General features: G+C 38.6%; 2 protein-coding genes across 11 annotated transcripts in view; both read left to right on the forward strand.

Moving 5' to 3' along the window:
- Positions 1-13,032, forward strand: part of pde10a (phosphodiesterase 10A) — an 88,527-nt gene extending 75,495 nt beyond the window's left edge. For 6 of the 10 annotated variants that reach the window (XM_016668508.1, XM_007546244.2, XM_007546245.2 and 3 more), the window contains 13 exons: positions 219-270; positions 584-726; positions 1,762-1,854; positions 2,029-2,215; positions 3,400-3,542; positions 4,460-4,543; positions 4,627-4,777; positions 4,877-5,032; positions 6,191-6,363; positions 6,452-6,563; positions 6,777-6,857; positions 8,109-8,197; positions 9,405-13,032. In XM_016668508.1, the coding sequence (XP_016523994.1) occupies positions 219-270; positions 584-726; positions 1,762-1,854; positions 2,029-2,215; positions 3,400-3,542; positions 4,460-4,543; positions 4,627-4,777; positions 4,877-5,032; positions 6,191-6,363; positions 6,452-6,563; positions 6,777-6,857; positions 8,109-8,197; positions 9,405-9,504 (1,564 nt within the window). In that variant the 3' untranslated portion in view covers positions 9,505-13,032. The remainder of the gene's footprint in view (positions 1-218; positions 271-583; positions 727-1,761; positions 1,855-2,028; positions 2,216-3,399; positions 3,543-4,459; positions 4,544-4,626; positions 4,778-4,876; positions 5,033-6,190; positions 6,364-6,451; positions 6,564-6,776; positions 6,858-8,108; positions 8,198-9,404) is intronic. The other 4 variants (XM_016668504.1, XM_016668505.1, XM_007546242.2 and 1 more) reach the window with 2 other exon arrangements.
- Positions 13,033-14,932: 1,900 nt separating this feature from the next.
- Positions 14,933-19,788, forward strand: LOC103134189 (uncharacterized protein C6orf118). Its single transcript, XM_016668511.1, has 10 exons — positions 14,933-15,033; positions 16,839-17,170; positions 17,270-17,392; positions 18,147-18,206; positions 18,564-18,688; positions 18,775-18,824; positions 19,131-19,315; positions 19,397-19,450; positions 19,552-19,613; positions 19,699-19,788. Exons 2-10 carry the CDS (start codon positions 16,841-16,843, stop codon positions 19,745-19,747), a joined length of 1,038 nt encoding a protein of 345 aa, XP_016523997.1. The 5' UTR covers positions 14,933-15,033; positions 16,839-16,840; the 3' UTR covers positions 19,748-19,788.
- Positions 19,789-20,445: the final 657 nt, after the last annotated feature.

Raw genomic sequence — 20,445 nt, forward strand, 5'->3', positions numbered from 1 at the left:
ATCTAAGTGGTGTGCATTTATTTGTTGTACTAATACACCAACCTTGTGTTGGTGTGTCACGTAAAATCCTAATAAAAAGCTCTGAAATGTGTGGCTACAACACAACAAAATGTGGATTAGCTTAAGGCTGGATTGTAGCGTTTACAATTTTAATGTGAAAGTCAGCAGAGCTTTCTGATTGTTAAAACATCTCAATGTGTTGTTTCCTTTTTGCACAGAACATACTTTGATAACATTGTGGCAATAGATTCTCTACTTGAACATATTATGGTGAGTCTGACTTATGCTTCATCAGCTTTTCTTTACATCTATATTAGGGAAATTGACTCTGTAAAAATATTTATAACCAATAAAATATGATTATTTTGAGGGGAGTTCTTCCTCTAACGCCTCATCTGGCTGAAATTGTTGCTTGGGTGTCATCAGATTGAAACTGTAAAATGATCAACTTTGAATAAACAGTTTGTTCAATTTCTGCCAACAAAGATTAAACCAGTAGTGTGTTAGTCACTAAAACTAAACTGATGATTCCTTGTTGGTTTAACCATCTGTAAAATGATGCGCCCCTTCTTTTGCTTTACAGATATATGCAAAAAACCTGGTGAATGCAGACAGATGTGCGCTCTTCCAGGTAGATCACAGCAACAAAGAACTGTACTCTGACCTGTTCGACATCGGGGAGGAGAAGGAAGGCAAACCTGTGTTTAGGAAAACAAAAGAAATAAGGTTTATAACCTTTTCATTCTATACTCTAACTCTGAAGTGGTTTTCAGATTTGTATTTTTATGTTTTAGATATGTTGAAAGACAGATTCCTGCACTTAAATCACTAATGTTTTGTGGTAAAAGCAAGTGAGAAAAAAGTCACTTCATAAATATTAACATCACAACCACAAAGATTAATGTGTTTGTGGGGTGATTGTGTTTTTGACCAACACACTGCAAAAACACAAAATCTTACTAAGCATTTTTCTCATATTATAAGTTATAAAATGTTCCACTTGTTCCACTGGCAGATTATTTCACTTAAAACTAGTATTTTTTTTTTCCATCAGGAAGTATTGATAAATTAATTATTGACTTAAAACAACTCCCACACCTTGTTGAAAGTAACTTACATGTTAGTGTTGAGTTATTTAAAGTGCAGTAAGATATTTACACTAGAAACTAGGCCAAAAACACCAGACAAGGTTTTGTGTTTTTGCAGTATTGTAAAAATATTAACACCACAACCACAAACTTTAATGTCCTTTTGGTGTGATTAATGGTCTGGTCAAAATTAAAATATTAAATCCAACCTTAACCCTTTCATGCATGAATTAAGATCCTTTGTGTCAGGATTTATTTCCTTTTTTTATTTTCTTAAGGCATAAAAAAAGGTAGGAAAAAAAATTTGCAAAAAATAAAAATATATATATATTTTTAGGTGATCAACTGTAATGTTCTCCAAATACAAAGTAATTATTTGAAAAAGACATCAGTAGTATTGTTCTTTAGGGGTTATCTGATGTCTGATGTCTGATGTCTACAGTAGAAGGAGGGACCGGGTCGGTTGGCATGCTTTTCTGTCTGTCGGCCATATTGGATTTAACAAAAATAATTGTCACATAAAATCTCTGTAAAATATATTGAATATATCAATACTGCATTCAGATAATACCTGACTTTACTGTAGAATATCATCACATTTGTTCATATATAGCTCTTTAACATAATGTTTATCCAATAAATGCTTCCTCTCTCCCATCTCGTGCCTCTGCAGGTTTTCCATAGACAAAGGAATAGCTGGCCAAGTAGCTCGGACAGGGGAAGTCTTAAATATCCCAGATGCCTATGCAGACCCACGGTTCAACCGGTAAATCACTGCTCTCTTTATTGTCTCATTGTTTAAATATCATTAAGTTATTGTATTCTAACTAGTTGGAATGTGTTAGAGTCACAAAGAAAACCCACTTGTCTAAAACCTGTAAGCAACATGGAGTTAAAGGTCAAACTGATGCCTTCTCTCTGTGCATTTGCTCTCCGGTAGAGAGGTAGACCTCAAAACTGGCTACACCACGCGGAACATCCTGTGCATGCCCATTGTGAGCAGGGGGACTGTTATCGGCGTGGTGCAGATGGTGAACAAGCTAAGCGGAAGTGCCTTCACTAAAACCGATGAGAACAACTTTAAGATGTTTGCCGTCTTTTGTGCTCTGGCCTTACACTGTGCAAATGTGAGTATCCCACACAAGCTTAAATGTTTTTGATGAAATACCTAAAAATCTCTTAAAGGGGTGGGAGATATGGACTTAAAATTTTATGGCAATATTTTGTGGTACTATTGTGATAACGATAAAAATTAAGGTAAAAAAAAAACCCAAACTATTTAATACTTCATTTTGTAGGTAACTGTATGACTGTAAATGCATGGCACAGCAAACACAAATATCGTTCTCGAAAAATATTCCCATTTTTCAGGATGCCACATATTTAAAAAGTGAGATTTATATAACTAAACTGGACACAGCAACTTTATTTAATAATAATTTTAAATTTACTGATTGCCCACTATTTGTTTAACAATAGTGGGGAAAATAGTAAAAACATTTCTGATAATACTGCTAGTTTAGTTTTTTCTTTAACATCATTAATTAAAATTTATCGTGACGATGATAAAAGAGAATTCGTATCATGATGAGACATTTTTCACAATAAATGACAAGCGATACAATAATCTGTGACAGTCCAGATCGGTGGTGATTGTCAGCTGACCCTCAGCGTTCTCCACTCTTCATGTTTGTTGCAGCTTACGTGCTACTGTGCAATTGTAATTTCCCTCCACAATCCAGACTGCAGTTTCTATTTGTAGTGTCCATTACCTCGAAATATGGATAAAAAGTGACGATTATCTCTCTGAACAACGCTAAACTCCCAGCCACTGCATTGTGTGGTCTGTCTGTCAAAGCGTCCGCTCACCGCGGGACCTGGGTCGCTGTCGGCTCCGTGCGACATGCTTACGCAGGGAGCGGTGTCACAAAGCTGGTTTTAAAATTGATGCGGGATGTTAATATTTTAAGACGACCGCTCTCTCGCATCCGTCCAGTGACAGGATTTATGTTTGGCTGTGATTTATGCCCCACGTCTCTAGGAAACGTAACTTTGGCCGGCTCCTGATCCGCGGTGATTTACGCGGGGCCTGGGCGCCTGTACCTGGCCGCTTCCACTGCCCGTTTGTCTGCGCGGGGGGACAGGGACACAAACCAGATGTTGAGGGAGGCCGGGGGAAAAAGCCCTCTTTTAGTGAAATTACAGCAGTGACGCATGAAGAGTTTCACATCATGCTCAGGGTTTCTGTGTCATTTACTGCTCTCGAGTGTTCAGCGGTCCGCTCTGCGGTCTCGCCGCTGTCTCTCTCCAGATGTACCACAGGATCCGGCACTCTGAATGCATCTACAGAGTGACGATGGAAAAGCTGTCCTATCACAGCATCTGCACGTCAGAGGAGTGGAAGACCCTCAGCCAGCTCAACCTTCCTGAACCCATTTACAAAGAAATTGAAACGTGAGTGAATAAGAGTGTTCTCGCCATTCAAACCTTAAGGAGCGTTTTCACGTTGCAGCCACGCTTTTTGCTGTTTTATTTGGAGTTTATGGGATGCAAAATCAAGTAGCGAGTTATTGTGAAATGGAAGGGAAAGGATTTCAAATACTTTTACAGATAAATATCTGAAGAGGGTGGCATGCATTAGCAGCTTTGCACATCAAGAAATGGAAATATTTGCAAACAGCTCAAGTTTGGCCAGATTGAATGTGAACGGAAATGTTCAGGTCTTGCCAGATTGTTAAACATTTTTATTCTTCTAGGATTGCCCTGCATTTATTTCTATCTCTGACAAGCTTCCCTGTCTCTGCTTTAAGAAAACACCCTCACAGCATGATGCTGCCACCACCGTATTTCACAATATAGCACGACTCCCTTCAGGTTCTCCAGAAGGCCTGTTAAGTGTTTCTTTGATGAATAGTCTTCTTTATCCAGCATGTCAGTTTAGATCACTTGCAGCTCTGGAGTTGAAGGTTGCAGAGTCCTAGTTTAGATGGACGACGAAGTAGAACACAAAGAAATATTGTGCCAGACTCTTTACATTTTCAGATAACCGTTTGAACAGCTGGACTTCTGAAAGCATTGCACTGTATGTTTTTTTTTTTTCAGGAACGTCGGAGTAAGGGGGGCTTAGGAAAACTCCATGCTACACTTTTCAGATTTTTATTACTTCTGTTTCATAATTTTTGATTACTTTGTGCCGGTCTGTCATATGAATCCCCAGTAGCATACATTAAAGTTTGTGGTTGAAATGTGACAGTGTGAAAAAGAAATATTTTGCAAGCCACTGGATGAAAACCTGATTCTGTGTGTAAGCCAGATGTTTGTGAACAAAATGATGAGAGTTCACATGCTGATCATGTTACGTCTTCCTCCAGGTTCCAGTTTGACATCAGTCCCTTTGAGGAGATCTGGCCGGCCGTCTTCATCTACATGGTTCACAGCTCCTGTGGAAAGTCCAGGTACTGCCACAGAAGGAAGGACGTTGTTAGTCTCTAATTCTCTGGGTAATCTTTTCTTTTTTTTATGTTCTATGTGTGTTCAGCTTTGAGCTGGAGAAGCTCTGCAGATTCACCATGTCGGTACGGAAAAACTACCGCCGTGTGCCCTACCACAACTGGAAGCACGCGGTCACAGTGGCGCACTGCATGTTCGCCATCCTGCAAAAAACCACGGGGATCTTCACTGAGCTAGAGGTTTGCGTCTCGCTTGGCTTATAAGAAAGCCAACAATTAAGATTAATTCTCAATTTTAGCCGCTTTCGTTTCTTGCCAATGAGCCTCCTTCTTTTGCAGAAGAAGGGTTTGTTGGTAGCCTGTCTGTGTCACGACCTGGACCATCGAGGTTACAGCAACACATACCTGCAGAAGTTTGACCATCCACTGGCTGCTCTGTACTCCACCTCCACCATGGAGCAGCACCACTTCTCCCAGACTGTCTCCATCCTGCAGGTAGAGCTCCTCTACGATACGCTTGGTGCACTGTAACTAAGATCTCTCAGTTTATTATAATCAGAATTTATATGAAATGATTTTGGCTGAAGCAATTAATCAGATTTATCGTGATGAATTGATTATAAAATAATTCTCAATTAATTTAGTAATTGGTTAATCACTAACTGGAGCATACAGACTCAAAACAGCAGTAATTAAGTCCAAACTGTACATACGAATATACACTGTACATTTGCATCCAAGATGAAAACAAACCTTCTATGTCTATAAATATTTTCTAGACAAAACCCATTGTAGCTTCACCTGGTTAAATTCTGTGAGAGAGAGAGAAAAAGAAAAGAAAATAGTGGCAGACCACACAGTACATCAAAGTTGCTATGTTTTTGTTTTGTTTTTTTCCTTTTGAGCTTTCAACATGTCTGTTATGGAGCATGTTTGATTTCAAAATGTTGACAGCTTTTTGGAAATCTGAGTCACAAAGTTAAGGTAAGGATCCACGGTCTTTAAGGGAATATAGACAAACATCAGACATAGGTGTTTTAGTAATGCTAACCATGCTAAAAGCTAATATGAAATGCTATAAATCCAGAATTATTTTTTGTCACATTGGCATAATCACATCTTGCCAAAAAGTCTGGGAGAAAAAAGTATTTTCTGTGTCTTTTTATATAAAGGTCCTCAAGACGAAAAGACAGAGCAAAAAAAAAAAAAAACAAGAGCTCAGAAATAAGCATCAAAATTCTAACGGGGACATTTCAACTTTTTGCACATCTTGGAGATTGCTGTTTGGTTGTGGTACTACAAAAGAGATGATCTCATACTGGATCAAAGAGCAAAGATCATTTCACGTTTGCATCCATAACCTTTGACCTTTCACTTATTTTCTTTGGTTGAATCACTTTGAAGGGTTGAGGCAACTCTTTGATCATACTGATTATCAATTTGGCATTTCTCCCAAGTTTCTCTTGTCTTTTTTTTCTTTTTGGATAAAAATGTGATTAACAGTCCGTTACCAAGATCTTCATTCTTAGCGCTCAATGATCCACTGGTTGGGGCTTAGATGAACCTGTGATTAAAATGTGTTGCAGTGTAGCTGAGCTGAACGCCTCATAAGTGGAGCTTTTGCTTTTTTATTGATCTCTTTGTTTTTCATAGCTGGAAGGGCACAATATTTTCTCCAACCTGAATTCCAGCGAGTACGAGCAGGTGCTGGAGATCATCCGGAAGGCCATCATCGCCACCGACCTCGCCCTCTACTTCAACAACCACCAGCAGCTGACGGAGCTCCTGACCACCGGCGGCTTGGACCTGAACAACCATTCGCACAGGTCAGGATGCCAGTCCCAGAAAGAGTGTCCTTAAAAGCCGCTTTCGTTTCCGTCTGCATGGATATAACAAGGCTCTGCTCCCCTCCAGGGACCGTGTGATTGGTCTGATGATGACAGCATGTGACCTGTGTTCTGTTACCAAGCGGTGGCAAGTCACACGACTCACAGCTAACGACATCTATGCTGAGTTCTGGGCTGAGGTACAGTGGGATACTGTTTGAGCTCAAAAAGTTTCAGTGTCACGATCATGCCTCCAGTTTTAACAGTCAGGCCTCTATTCTTGCTTGTAAATAGTGCTGCAACTTTGCATGTCCTACAACCCCAATCACCCAAAATAGAACTGTCAGGTGGTCAGGAGGTTTACCGCAGTATGCACAAAATAAAAGGTATCTTGTTGGTTTGTTCCTCTGCAGGGAGATGAAATGAAGAAGATCGGAATTCAGCCGATCCCTATGATGGACAGAGACAAGAAGGACGAGGTTCCCCAGGGCCAAGTAAGACCAGCACAGAATATATGTGTGCTGTACGCCACACACACACACGCACACACACACACACACACACACACACACACAAAGAGACATGCATGCTCTGGTGGGAACTTAGTCTGTAAACATAAGACTGCGGAGAGAGGGAAGCACAAATGGCAGAGGCGGAACAGGATTAACATACTATTTTAAGAAAATAGTTGCAGACCATATTTGAATTTGGGTTTTTGTTGGCATTAAAGGGACAATTTGAAAAATAAATAGAACTTTAAAACTTTTAAACTGAATATTTTTGGACAAAACTTCCCAGACTAAGATGTTTCAGAACAGACAGCTGTTGTCACTAACAACACAAATGGCAGATTCTTTACAAATATTTGTGTCGAATGGTGGCAGTATGCGTACTGCCATTCACCATAATATGCAAAAATATATTTTTGAAGAACCTCCACTATTGGCTTGCTCAATTAATTTTGAACCTAAGTTAAATCAGAGAGTAATCCTGTATTCTCATATTATTATAACTTTATTCTCATAATTTTATTTTTTATTACTATTGCTCTGATACTCCATTGTAAAAACCACAGAGAAGCATGGAGGCCTATTGTTCCCCCTAATGCCTGTTGAAACATATTTGACACATACTTGTTATAATGTCAGAAGCACTTTGTCGCCATCTAGTGGTCAGAATTGTACCCATTTAATGCTTAATTTTCCTCATTTGCACACTAAATACGCAAGTTTAGATCTACTGTTTCTGCTATATTCACATTAATGATCAACCAATTTAGAGTCAAATAATAAAATCTTTCTAACCAGTAAGGCGTAAACATTAACAATCAAAAAATAAACATTCATCTTCAGAGAAAGAGGAATTTGTCTGTACCTCAGTAAAATAAATCCACATGTATTTGTTCAAATGAAAACCCAAATTAATTACAGCATATCTTATTTACTTATTTACTTCTTTACGAGACATAAATAGCCTTGTAAGTTTTGCTCACCTCCAAAAGAAGGGCACAAGACGTTTTAATATTTCTGAGGAAAAACCATTTTTGTTTAATTGCTGAATCATTTATTAAGTTTTCAGATTTAGCCATGGATTCAGTTTCTCTTTTCTTCTTTATAAGTAGGTTCAACAATGCAGATATGACAGAGTAACTTGTTGCTTGGCATAAAGTCATCAAACTATTCCTGAAGCTCATTGTACAAAAGCAACAAATAAGTTGCTTTTTACTTTTGTCTTTCGTTTCGAAGGTGGGATTCTACAACAGTGTGGCAATTCCATGCTACACGACACTTTCAGAGCTTTTCCCTCCATCTAGTCCACTCCTAAATGCCTGCAAGTAAGTTTTTCTTTTGTTTTTTTTGGGGGGGTTTATGAGCTACTTTTGATGGAATGAGCTATATTTAGGAATGAAAGAATTTCAAAAAGCAGCGGTCAGGACCTTTCATTAAACAATATTGTCTTTCTGAGAGAGATTAGAGATAATTGATCCATCACAATAGATTAAAGCTGTTAAGGAGTATGAGCACTATAAAAATGCACATTCTGAGCACTCTAAGTATGCCAGCTGCTTTATCTCAGCGTAATGCCTCAACTTTTTTTAATACCCATAAGAAAAAACAAAGCTGTCATTCCTCCCACCGTGATGCACTGGCTTGTCTGCTGCAGCTCTCCTCTTCAAGTTCAATAAGCGCGTAAAGAATGTATTTACGGCTGTTATTACTGCTTTTCAAACAGGGTCGAGTTGCACATTCGCTCGCCCTTCTGCTGCTGTTTTAAAATGTGTCCTTGATCTGCGGGGAATGCAAACAAAGTGAGCAGTGTAATGTTTAAGCCCCGGCTGTACGTCAGCACCCGGCTCTGGGTGGGCAGCGGGCCTAGACCCCACGGAGCCCTGCAGCTCATGCTGGGATCTGCCAAAGACGTGCAGACTGCATCAGGCCGGCTGGCCGAGGAAGATGGCAGCATACAGCCATGACGCTTCTTACACGCGTCCATTAGGATGGATTAATGGAGGGGTCGTCTTCATTACGGATCCGCTAGTTTTCACGATTAATGATTTACAGTGGTGCTAAAGGTGCTAGCGCTATTTGAAGAAGTTCAGCAAAGGTTTAGGATTATTTTTGCATTATGGTAGTGGATGATCATGCTTTGTTAACAGGTATTAATTTGAGTTAAATAATCATATACTTAAAACTTTTCCACAACTTTTCAATTTTCAACCACTAAGTTTAATGTATTCTATTGGATACATTTTGACTGTGGATAGGAAGGATCTTATGTAGCAGCCTGTATTACAGCAAATTTGAAGAAGCCTCTGATCCGTTTATCTATGACAGCCTCATGAAGAGGATGATCAGGATTGTCCAAAATATTTTTGTTATATATATAAAATTGCATCCTCTTGCAATTATATGCTAGTTTCTGTCATAAAAATCCAGATAAAATACATTGAATTACAGTGTAAAATGGATGGAGGGGTATTAATCGCTTTCTAAAGCAGACTAAAGTGTGTTTTCTCTGCTCTGGTCCCTTTTTGTTTCCAGGGAGAACCTGAATCATTGGGAGCAGATAGTTCGGGGGGAGGAGGAGGACGTTCTGCCCAGCCGGCCCAGTGAATCAGGCCCCGTCAAGGTGGACAACTGACTACCAAAGGGGTCTCTGACCCAACAAAGAAACATGCGAAGTGAATCCTGCCACGGCCCTAGACATTTAACGACGGGGTGAAGGAGACGGGGAGGCACCACGGCCTGCGTCTGCAGGAGTTTGACACGCTGAAAGCGGCTTGACTTTTGAAAAACACACAGTTACCTCATCGGGTGACGGAGGTGTCCACACTGACGGTTTCACCGATCCCAGAGACTGACAGACATCGGTCGGGGAGGGATCTCAGCCCATCACCCTGCGTCTTCTCAGCTTGGGAAACTCTATTTGATAGAACGGCCTTTGAGTCATTTCCTGTATTTTATTTTTGGTTTTTGTTATTGTTTTAATTATTATTATTTTTGGCTTTTTCTTGTCGTTTTCCTTAATTTGAACTTGTTCCTGTTATGGTCTTGTATTTGAAGAGGCCTTACTCTAGACCTTCAACAGGCTAGGATATGTGAATTTTGCTTTTCAGTTCAGGCTCCTTTGAGATGGTACTGTTTGCCTTCTGTGTTGAGTTTATTGCACGCGCACTACTTCAGCAAGTTATTCCCAGAGACAGAAGGAATGTGTAGAGCAGATGTCTGGTGTAGCGACACCTTATTGAGAAGGCGGACATTAGAATGTGTTTGCAATTACTTTCTTTTTTTTTTTTCTTTTTTAGCAAATATCCTTTGCAGTACTTGAATAAACACAGCCTGTTCTATGTGGAGATTGCAGAAATCCCCCTAGAAACATGGATGAACTGTGATGTTGACGTTGGTGAACAGTCATGAGAGAGTCACATTGTTTAAAGTGTGAGGTGGTCCCTGCAGCTCCTCACCCCTCAGCATTTAGGAACCAGCTGCACCAACATCTTTCTGATCACCAGGATCCAAACCCTGTTCGTTTATTTTAAGCCAAGACTGCATAATCAGTAATTTGTACTCCCTTCTCCTTTACCGCATTATAAATTGCACTTGTGTTCAAAGTAAAAGCAGTGTGTTTAAAAAAAAAAAAAAAAGGAGACTGACGCTCTAAATTTCTTTTAATAGCTTTTTTCCCCCTCCATACATACAAATTCATTGGGAACATGGTGTATTTAATTTAGAATCAAAATATGCAGAAAAACGTACCAAATTTAGAGTCAGTCTACGGAAACGGACGGAAAGAAGAACCTTTAAAACAAAGTATTTTCTCTATTATCCTTTTATAGATTGAACACGCTTAAAGGTTTAGATTTTTCTGATACTTAGCTGCGCTTCCATTGTTTCTGAAAACTCCTTCACATCTGCGTATGTTGCATGGAGCCGACCCACTTCTACCACCTGTGAGCAGGTACTCCAATCAGGCCGCATTCCTCAGTTTTGCACATTTGATGTCACTCAATGAGTTTTCCATCAGATGAAGTTCCCGGGTTTTGGACTGTTGGTTAGAAATCCAAATGCTGCCCAGTTAGAACTGCTTCTGGAGTTATTGTTTTGTTGACTTTTTACCTCCTGGATTTATTTAAATTGCAAACTAATTGTAAAAAAAAATATGAAATTCTGGCATTTGTGTCAAAGAGATTCTAAATTAGAGATTATTCATTTGAATGTAGTCTTTGCAATAGATTGAAATGTTTTTAATATGCAGATTAGTAGCCTGGTAAAAGCTGGCTGGAGGCGTGGAATCCGTCTTTAAATTTTACCCAATTGCTAACGTTTGCCGGTTCTATGCAATGAAGCTTACCAGAAATTACCTGCAAATTATCTTCTTACCTGCGAGAGAGAAGGGCCGATCCGAACGAAGCGGCTTTTAAATGTTAATTCAATATTTGGAAGCGTGACCAAAACGGACTGGACAACTTTGTTCCTCCGCTGCCATTGCTACAACTACAGGCAGACTGCAATTCTGGCCTCAAGATGGCCTCAGTAGCCATCTTGTAGTTGTTCTCACGGGTAACGGACGGCTTTTTAGATCACACTGGAGCTGATCAGTCGGCTTGCTCATGAATCGTGGCTTTTTTGGCTTTTCTTTGATGCCTTGGACTGGTAGTTTCCCCATTTTTAACCATATTTCTTGTTTTGGTTTCAATTTTAAAACAGTTGAGAAAACGTTTTAGCCAAACAGCTTGTCGTTTTCTATGCCTTTCTGTTTTCCCTTCTCCTGTTGACTTTTTCATCAAACTGTGTCGTTCTTAATTTTTGGAAGTTCTTGAGTGATCACACTTCTTTACACTCATTTTATTTTGAACATGTCATCAAACACAATGCATGTCTGTTGATGTTGTTGCTCTCCTACATCCACTACGGCCTTATTTGCCATGTAGAAATATGATTTCTACCAGAAACAAGGAGAGATCTCATTAAGGGATAATGTACTGCTGTTATTTTGAACACAACTGTATTTCACCTCAGAAAGCACATAAACAACCGTTCTATTCTTTTAAATGGACATGCAGGAATAACACCAAACGATCACAAACACCATTAAAGGCTTCCTATGATTTCAACGAAGTTAAATTGTGTCTCTGGGATTGTAACTCATGAGTGTTGTTTGAATTTTTGCCACTGTGTGACACACAGGCTGTAGAGAGAAATAACTAATTTTCCTAAATCAAACTAGAAGATACGTTTGGATTCTTAAAAAAGTTTCCAAGATCTTCCAAGAGACAAACCGTTTTGTCCTCATTCATTTTTCAGACTCAAGTGTCTGCTCAAATCTTTCATGTTTTTTTTTTTGTTGTTTTTTTTTTGTGTTTGTTTTGTTGTTGTCCGACTGGTTCTGCAGCCCCCCCTCTCCTCCCCTGAGTGTGGTGAATGTATCATTTTGATGAATGTCCTCATTGGTTGCAGATCCTGGGTGTCGCTGCGTGGGTTCGTATGCACCATCAGTTTCCTCCATGTGATCCATCCTACTGTCTTACTTTTCAGAGTTGCTTCCAGTAAGCTTCAACCAAGAGCAACAATTAGCATGCACCTTACCTGAAGTTATATATATTTATATATACTGACTTTTCATTTGCCGAAATAGGTGAGTAGTGTGTACAATCTAGGAAGAGATGTAAGCTCTGATGGTGCTAAATGGAACGGCAGTCGTGCACTTTCTTACTAGGTTTTCGTGTGTGTGTGTGTGTGTGTGTGTGTGTGTATGCGTGCGTGTGTGTGAACGCCTTCCTCCTTTAATCACTCCATCTCCATCAGACATTATAAAGTCACTGCACTGTCCCTCCTCCTTTTCAGCACCAGTTATATCCCATTGTCTGCACTATGTTTAGCTTATGATCTTTATCATCATCCTTATTATTATTATTACTATTATTATTATTATTATTATTATATGACTATTGTTATTTTCTTAATTAGATTTAAATTTAAATTAACTTATATTTTTTATACAAAGAAGAATAATGTTTGCCTTTTTTGTTTTGTACAAAGTAAACATTAAGATAAATTAAACAGTCTAGACATGTTACTGTTACCCAGAATAACTGAGGAATGTCTCAACTGTAAATGTAAGAGCCGTAGCCCAAATGACTTTTATTAAATACATCTTTGGAAAAAAAAACGTCTCTCTGTTGCAGATCTTTTTTTTTCTCTTCATGTTCTTCTCACTGCACAGTTTATTTAATAACTGAGCAGTGAATTAAGAGAATGTGTGAGACTATTTAATCTTGGTTGTTCGTTGTATTCTGTTTGCTGTGACTGGATGAACTGACGTTATTTTCAAGAGGTCCAACACTCTGTTTTATGTAATCTTTTTCAGTACAATTTAAGGCTTTACTAATCAATCAAAAGAGCATCTGAAAATAGAAAAGCATGAGGCACAACTGCAAACTTATAAAAACATGACTGTCTTAATTTTTGTATTCTATAAATCTGGTCCTTAAGACACCGGTGAAAGGAAAGCCACAAAAAAAAAAAATCTTGTGTGAAGACACGTTGGAAGTTTTGCAAATATGTAAAAGGAGGTCATCACTGAACATATCTGGGAAGATATGAACCCCTATCTGAGTCATAGTGGCAGTTGCATTATGCTGTGGGACTGCTTTTTGTTGGAAAGAAGGTCTGAATGAGGGTTATAATTAGGCTTGTATGGAGGGTTATAAGGAGGATTCTAAGAAGGTCTTGGAATGAGTGAATTAGGGTTCAAATTAAAGTTGGAGTTAGTGTATGAAGGGGTCTGAATTAGGATTGGAATTGGGGTTGCAAGGCACGTTACAAGGACAAGGAGAGTCTGAATTATGGTTGAAAGGAGGATTACAAAGAGGGTCTGGATTGTAGGGAGGGTTATAAGGAGGTTTTGGAAGGAGGAGTGAATAAGGGGGTGAAATTAGGGTGGAGAGTTTCAATAAGGTTATGAAGAGGGTTGGGAGGAGAGTCTTAATTATGGTTAGCTAAACCTGAACAACTGCAGGCTCAACAAGTTTCTTAGGTCAGCATTTTAGTTTATCTAATGCTTTGTTTTGTTTTTTTACATTTTGTTTTAAATTAGACCTCATAGTTTTGTGTCAGTACTCTGTGAGGCCAAATCAGCTATTAATAAATCCAAAAATACAATTCGAAATGACATGTTTATTACAGGAAGATTTGTTATTTTTAATCAGGATTTTCCAGTTCCAACGCAAAATGTCTTTGATCTTAACTTTACTTTTTAATGGTTTATTTACACTAAAAGATATTAGATGATAGAAAGATTCACAGAAAACACTAACCCCCTGTGTGATGCATTTCACTGGAGCTGAACATGTGTTCAGCCTTTGCCATCTGCTTTCCTATTCTGGTCACTCCAGGCCCTGAGGCCTCTTTTCTTTCTCCTCCTCTTCCTCCATCCCCTTCTCCCCACTTTATGTGACCCGTAAGACTTACAAAAATACACTTATCGTAAATAACCAAATTAAGAAGGTATTTTAATGCATTTGGGAGATTTTAATCAAATTTTTTCCTGTAAGATAAGTTTACGCAATTTGTCTGGTAAATATTGAATTTTAACTGCTTGGAGGAAATGTAGTTTAACAGGAAAAATAAGGACGAATAGAGGACAGTTGTTGAAGTTCACAGCTTCTATGTTTAGGTGATTATAGAGAACACATCTGGTATTCTGGTGGTCTAGACAGCTCCGCTACTGCTGGCCCATGACTAAATTAATAACGCTCAGACACAGCAATTTATAAACCTGTAACACCTGGGATTTAAATTAGTGTACAATGTTGGCCTGCACATTTCTTAAATCATACTATTAACCATAGTGCAGTATGTTAACACCGCTTCCTTTGGGAATGATGACTGAGTGTTTGGATGTTATTTAACTGGGACAATGTAATTTCATCCCAAACTTCAGTAGATGAAGTATATCTTTCAGTTTTCAGGTGTAGTTTTATCCTCAGGAGAGAGATAAAACTAATTAAACGGAGCTTCTAAAAAAGCTCCCCAGTACGACGATTATCCAGACAGTGAACGCAACGCGGGTATGACGTACTTTGGTTGCCAAGGGAACCGTTGTAAATCACAGACTGCTGGCGTTGAAGCTGAAGTTTTTTTTGTTTCCAGTCGTGATTCCTGGACGAGGGTACAACTAGAAATGTTCTTTTATTTACTTAAAAACATTAATTGGGGCCTGCCATAGCATTACATAGGGAAGGGCAGCAACTGCCTTTGTTGTTCTACACATAATAGAATGTCTCTTTATATATTTATTTATTTATTTATTTATTATTCTTCCGTCACAGTTAATGCCTTTTCCCTAAAAAAAGTCGTTTAGCTATTTTTCTTATTTATTAGCCACGCTTAGTATACTGAATGAAGGCAACATGCTAGTGATGCCCCACATGTTACTGACAGCATTTAGGCAAATGTTATCTATTTGGCTCATTTTAACTTGTACACTAATTTCAACATACTGAATGGTATAAGTCCATGTTACTCAACATGCTTTTGACTCTCCACATGCTATTGGGTACATTGTAGCTTACTTTAGCATTGATGCTAATTTGTAGCATCAGAACGCTGGGTTCCAACCGACGGGCACACTTTGGCAGGTCCCGTTTAAATTTCTTCAGAAATTTTCTAGTCTTTTTGATGCTCTACTGTATTGTTTGTGCTTTATTGAGAAGCACGTTGTTATATTTATCTGGAAAACGTGTTATATTGAACATATTCTTTAGTGATTTGTATAACTATGAAAAAAAATGTGCTTCTGCTTTTTTTTCCTCTTAAAAGTTTCAAATTTAAAAAAAAAATATCAAGCAAAGATAATCTAAGCAAATGTAAAAAGTCACTAAATTATCTAGCTTAAAAAACAAACTATACTTGTGTTGAAAAGAAGCTGCACATTGGGTCAAATCTTGAATTAACTCTAATTTATTTATTTTGGTTTGCTGAATTAAATTTATCAAGACAAACCCACACCCGTCTCCCCGCAACATGTCACTAAAGGGTTTCAAATAGCAAAGGATTATGTCCTGAAATTCATATACAGATTAAAAACAACGTTGTTCACATCTATTAGGCTGAAAAGGATGTCAAAACAATTTCTAACAAGGCTTTGGGACTCCAGTGAACCACAGTGAGAGACAATATCCACATATGGAGAAAACTTGGAACAGTTGTGAACTTTCCCAGGAGTTTTCGGCTGAAAATAATAGTTCCAAGGGTCTACGGTCGACTCATCCCAAAGGTCACATGATAACATCTAAAACAAAGCAGACAACACTTTCTTCAGTTATGCTCAATGTTTATTGTCTAAATATTATAAAGAGATTAGGGAGAAAGAGCTTCCATGTCAGATTTTTAAGGTAAAATATGATCCAAAGCGTAGCTTCACACCATATTAAGATTTTAAATGTCTTGTCAAAATCTATACTTAAATATGATAGGTTATAATTGTTTGTTTTTTTTTTAAGCTCACCAATGTGTCCGAATTAAAGCAGTTCTGCAAAGAAGAGGTGAACAAAATTCCTCAGTGATGAAGAAAAATAATTCCCCGTCATTATGGTTTGGATTATTTTTGTCCCTGAATAAGTTACATAATCATTTGAAAACTGCACATTATAGCTTTGTATTGACATTTGTTTGATAATTTGAAATATTTACAATTCACCAAAAAAAAAAAAAACATTAAATAAAATAAACAGAAGAAATCTGCTACAGGACATTTTTTTAGATATTTATTCTTACATGGTAAAAGCCAATTAGGTTGCTTCTTATTTAACTTGATTTAGTTTCTTAAATGAAAGTTGGGAATCCCTTAAGTATTAGTACTGGAGTTAGTTTCTACTGAATCTCTCTGCAACTGAAAATGTAGTATTCCTCAGGTAAAATCTATACATCAGATGCTTTTACTTCTGTGTCTTTACAATGTGTTTACCCTCACAGCCATGTCCAACAGCTCTGAACAGAAAGATCAGCATTTGGGGAGTGATGTCCAAGGAGCGCAGCCTGCTGCTGAGGCTCCTCGGGAAGCAGATATCCTGACTGACTCCCCGGGCCAAGAAGAGAGTCTAGAGGAAAGAGAGGCACAGTCGCTGGGCTCTGCGAGGAAAAAAGAGAACACCTCCGGCGCTGCTTTTGTAGACTCCGAGGTCTTGAGGTCACAACAAGATCAGGCCAGAGATTATTCGTCACATGCAGGCACAAGGGAAGAGACGGCTCCCACTGCCAACAGGGTGGGAGTTGATGCTAAAATGTACGAGAGGAAACTGCGAAAGGTGAAAACAGTCACCAAAAGCATGACATTAGGAAACCAGGCACAGACACACACTTTTATTTGCCAAAGCTTTGTGTGTATGTGTTCCTGTCTTACTCAGGAGTTGAAGAAGTTGTCAGGACTGAGTTGGCCCAGCAGAGACCGCCTTGCGGTGTTCAGTGACGTCTTTGATGATGTATGTGAAGACTTGCCAGTATTTGGACGCATCCTGAGGGAAATCAAGGTTTTTCCATTTCCTCTGTACCCACTTGCACATTTTTAGCATGTGCTGTCAGATGTATCCGAGCCAAGAGAGAGTGAGTCCCCGGTGTAGCGAGCGCAAGTAGAGCAACCACCGGAACCTGGTCTTCATGTGTCAGGGAGCAGGACTTCTGAGGGCAGCCGCTCAGTCGCTGCTCATTCACATGGAAACGTATCATTTCATGGAAGTTTCTTTTTCCACATGACAGCGTTGCACAACTCTGCATTTTAATGTTTCTGTTCCAATGGAAGCGATTGTTTCATTTACTGTCAAGGCTGACGGATGGATGACAAGAGCTGGATGAAAACGTTCTCCGACGATCCAGCCAGGGTCAAAATACAAATACAAGCTCAGATAAAAACACAGGCACTAATATTTGGTCAGCTAGATATTGGATATTAGATGACTCTTCTTATCAGAAGTGGTTGGTTTTCTGCTATAAACTTTAGCTTTAGCGTTTATTGATTTGATTGCCAGAAAATTTGTAAGATAGTTTAAAAGGCAGTTATCCCAGTTACTGATCAAATATATGCAAACTTTGGAATTAGAGAAAATGTAAAAAAAAATAAAATAAATAAAAACAAAACAAACAAAAAAACATTATTCCCAAATATTCTGGCATTTAACAAATTTTGGTAAATCTAACTGTTTGGTATTTTCTGCTTACAGCTGACAAAATCATCATATTTGGACAAATTAAGTGTGATTATTAAGTAAAATGTTTTTTTTCTTCCAGACTGAATATGATTTATACATCAATCACATGATGGAGACCCATTCCTCACAAGATAACGTGGTAAATATAAACGCAGAAAATGTCCAAAATTACATGCTACACAATATAAATAAATCAAAACTCATTTTTTCTTGGTCAGGCAGTTTCAAAGTTAATGAAAAATATATTTGTATTTCTGAAGTATGGAGGGAAAAGAAGTTAAGATGAGGGAAAAACTGCTCAATGAAAGTACAATACCCTGCAAAAGTATTCCTGCCTTTCAAACATTTTTACATTTTACCACAAACTTTAGAATATCCGACTGGAGTTTTATGTGACAGACCTGAACAAGTTGGATGTGCATGAATGGAAGGGTCTGTATTTCTTCCAGTTGTCCTTTGACTTGCTTTATTTGTCGATGTGTCTGTTGCATTGCAGCCGCTGCAGCCATTTGTCAGCGATATCGATTATTTTATGGTCAGTGATAAGGAAGTGGAGGGTGCAGAAAAAGGGGTTTGCAGTCTGGAAGAAGAGGCCAAAAGCGCTCTCAGGGAGAATAAACGGTACTGCAGTGATTTACTTAATAACAGAAGACCTGAAAAATAATTTCTAGTTTAACGCTTTCTATTCTCTCTTCTTTTTTTTTCAGAGCTCAAGATGAGCTAAAGAACTTTCCAGATGAATGCAGTAGCAGAAGGAGTGAGTCTGATAGCAACATTTGCATGCATCATCATTTGTAAACCACATGTAAAAATATGCTGTATTATATAGTCTCCTGCAGAGCATGCAGGAAGTGCACACGGTTATTTTCAACATGCATTTTATCAGGTTCTCACACGCCAAAAATTTTCTCTTCATTTTATTGTATTGACACATGTAAAGAGAGAGTATCACTGACAAAGCACTGCATTCAGACCACCTGTAGTGGTGCATGTGTTCAAGCACAGACCTGTTATTATTCCCTGTTTTGCATTGACGCATGTTGCCCCTTCTGTGTGTGGGCAGAGACATCCCTGTCCAGAAAAGAGGACAGCGGGATGCCCATCGACGACAGCGACACCGTCCAGGTCAGGAAACTTCAGGTTCTGAACGTGTTGGAGGAGATCCAACATCTAGAGGAGGAGATCCATGAAAGGATGGCATGTGCTGTTGCGATTGCGGCCACTGAACGAAAACTCAAAGCTCTACAGGTCCTAAAAGATAAAAAGATCCACCATGTCCTTCTCTAAAACCTCTTGATTAGCACAACTGAGCATGTTGTGTGTTTCCAGGCAGAAACAATAAATCTGATAGTTTCAAATGACCGTCTGAGGACCCTTAGCAAGGCAGGACAGCTTTTAGTATTTTACTTTTCTCTGACTATAAATTTAAGTATTATTAGATACAGCAGGATGCTTCACTCTGTGACATGTCCCTTTATTTTAAGGATCTACAGAACAACATCACTTTGGTGTTGGACAGAGAGAAGCCAATAGAGGTCATCAGACGGTATGTGGCATATTCCATACGTGTGTCATGTTACTGGTTTGTTTCTTTTCTTTATGATCATCTTCTTCCTTGTGTTCCCCCCCAGGATGCTGTGGAAAGAGATAGAAAGGGATCTCCAAACAAACGGCGAATAGCTTCAGTCATCAGCATCTTTCGTTCTGTAACAGAACGAAACAATAAACCTATCTTTTGCATCAGCACCAAAAATTACACACTTCTTGGTGCTGGTGCATCATGGGAAATTAGAATAAAATACATTAAATCTATTTTAAGATATGTCAAAATGTGGAAACATCCTAGGGATGTGACTGCAGAGCTGTTTTTGCTTTTATGTCCTACTTTGATGTTCTTCACATAAGTTTTAGTATTAAACATTTGGCACTTTCCATGTTATTTGAATAGCTGAAGCAGACACGTTTGTCAGTGTTATCAGCAAATTACACAATAAAAACATGGAGTAAACAAACCTGAATATTGGTGCATCTTCACCGATATAATCTGCATGGAAATGTGTGAACAAGTGACAGATGTGCCTTGTGGCAGGAGTTTAATTTTCTTTACAAACACAAGAGGGCAGCAGAAGAACGTGATAAAAGTCCAATACTGGACAGATTTGAGCAGTCGCCTAATACTTTCAGTGGCTTTGCTCTGGTTCTGTATATTAGTTTCTAGCTTCATTTCAGTTCTGTTATGGTTCTTTATTAGTTACACTTAAAGCTGCTCTTGAAAAGATAAAACCAACCTACTTCCTGTTTTCCCAATGGAAATGATAATTTTATGCTTGCCTCTGTTTACATTCTGTGCTGAGTTGTCAGACTGTGACCTTTATCAA

The sequence above is a fragment of the Poecilia formosa genome, unplaced genomic scaffold (genome assembly GCF_000485575.1).
Source record: "Poecilia formosa unplaced genomic scaffold, Poecilia_formosa-5.1.2 Scaffold15, whole genome shotgun sequence".
Classification (NCBI taxonomy): domain Eukaryota; kingdom Metazoa; phylum Chordata; class Actinopteri; order Cyprinodontiformes; family Poeciliidae; genus Poecilia; species Poecilia formosa.

Bases quoted from the DNA above. Each gene is read 5' to 3' on its own strand.
- LOC103134189 (XM_016668511.1), top strand. From the start codon at position 16,841: ATGTCCAACAGCTCTGAACAGAAAGATCAGCATTTGGGGAGTGATGTC. The intron at 18,207-18,563 runs GTAAATATAAAC...GTTGCATTGCAG, and splicing joins ATTCCTCACAAGATAACGTG to CCGCTGCAGCCATTTGTCAG. The intron at 18,689-18,774 runs GTACTGCAGTGA...TTTTTTTTTCAG, and splicing joins GCTCTCAGGGAGAATAAACG to AGCTCAAGATGAGCTAAAGA.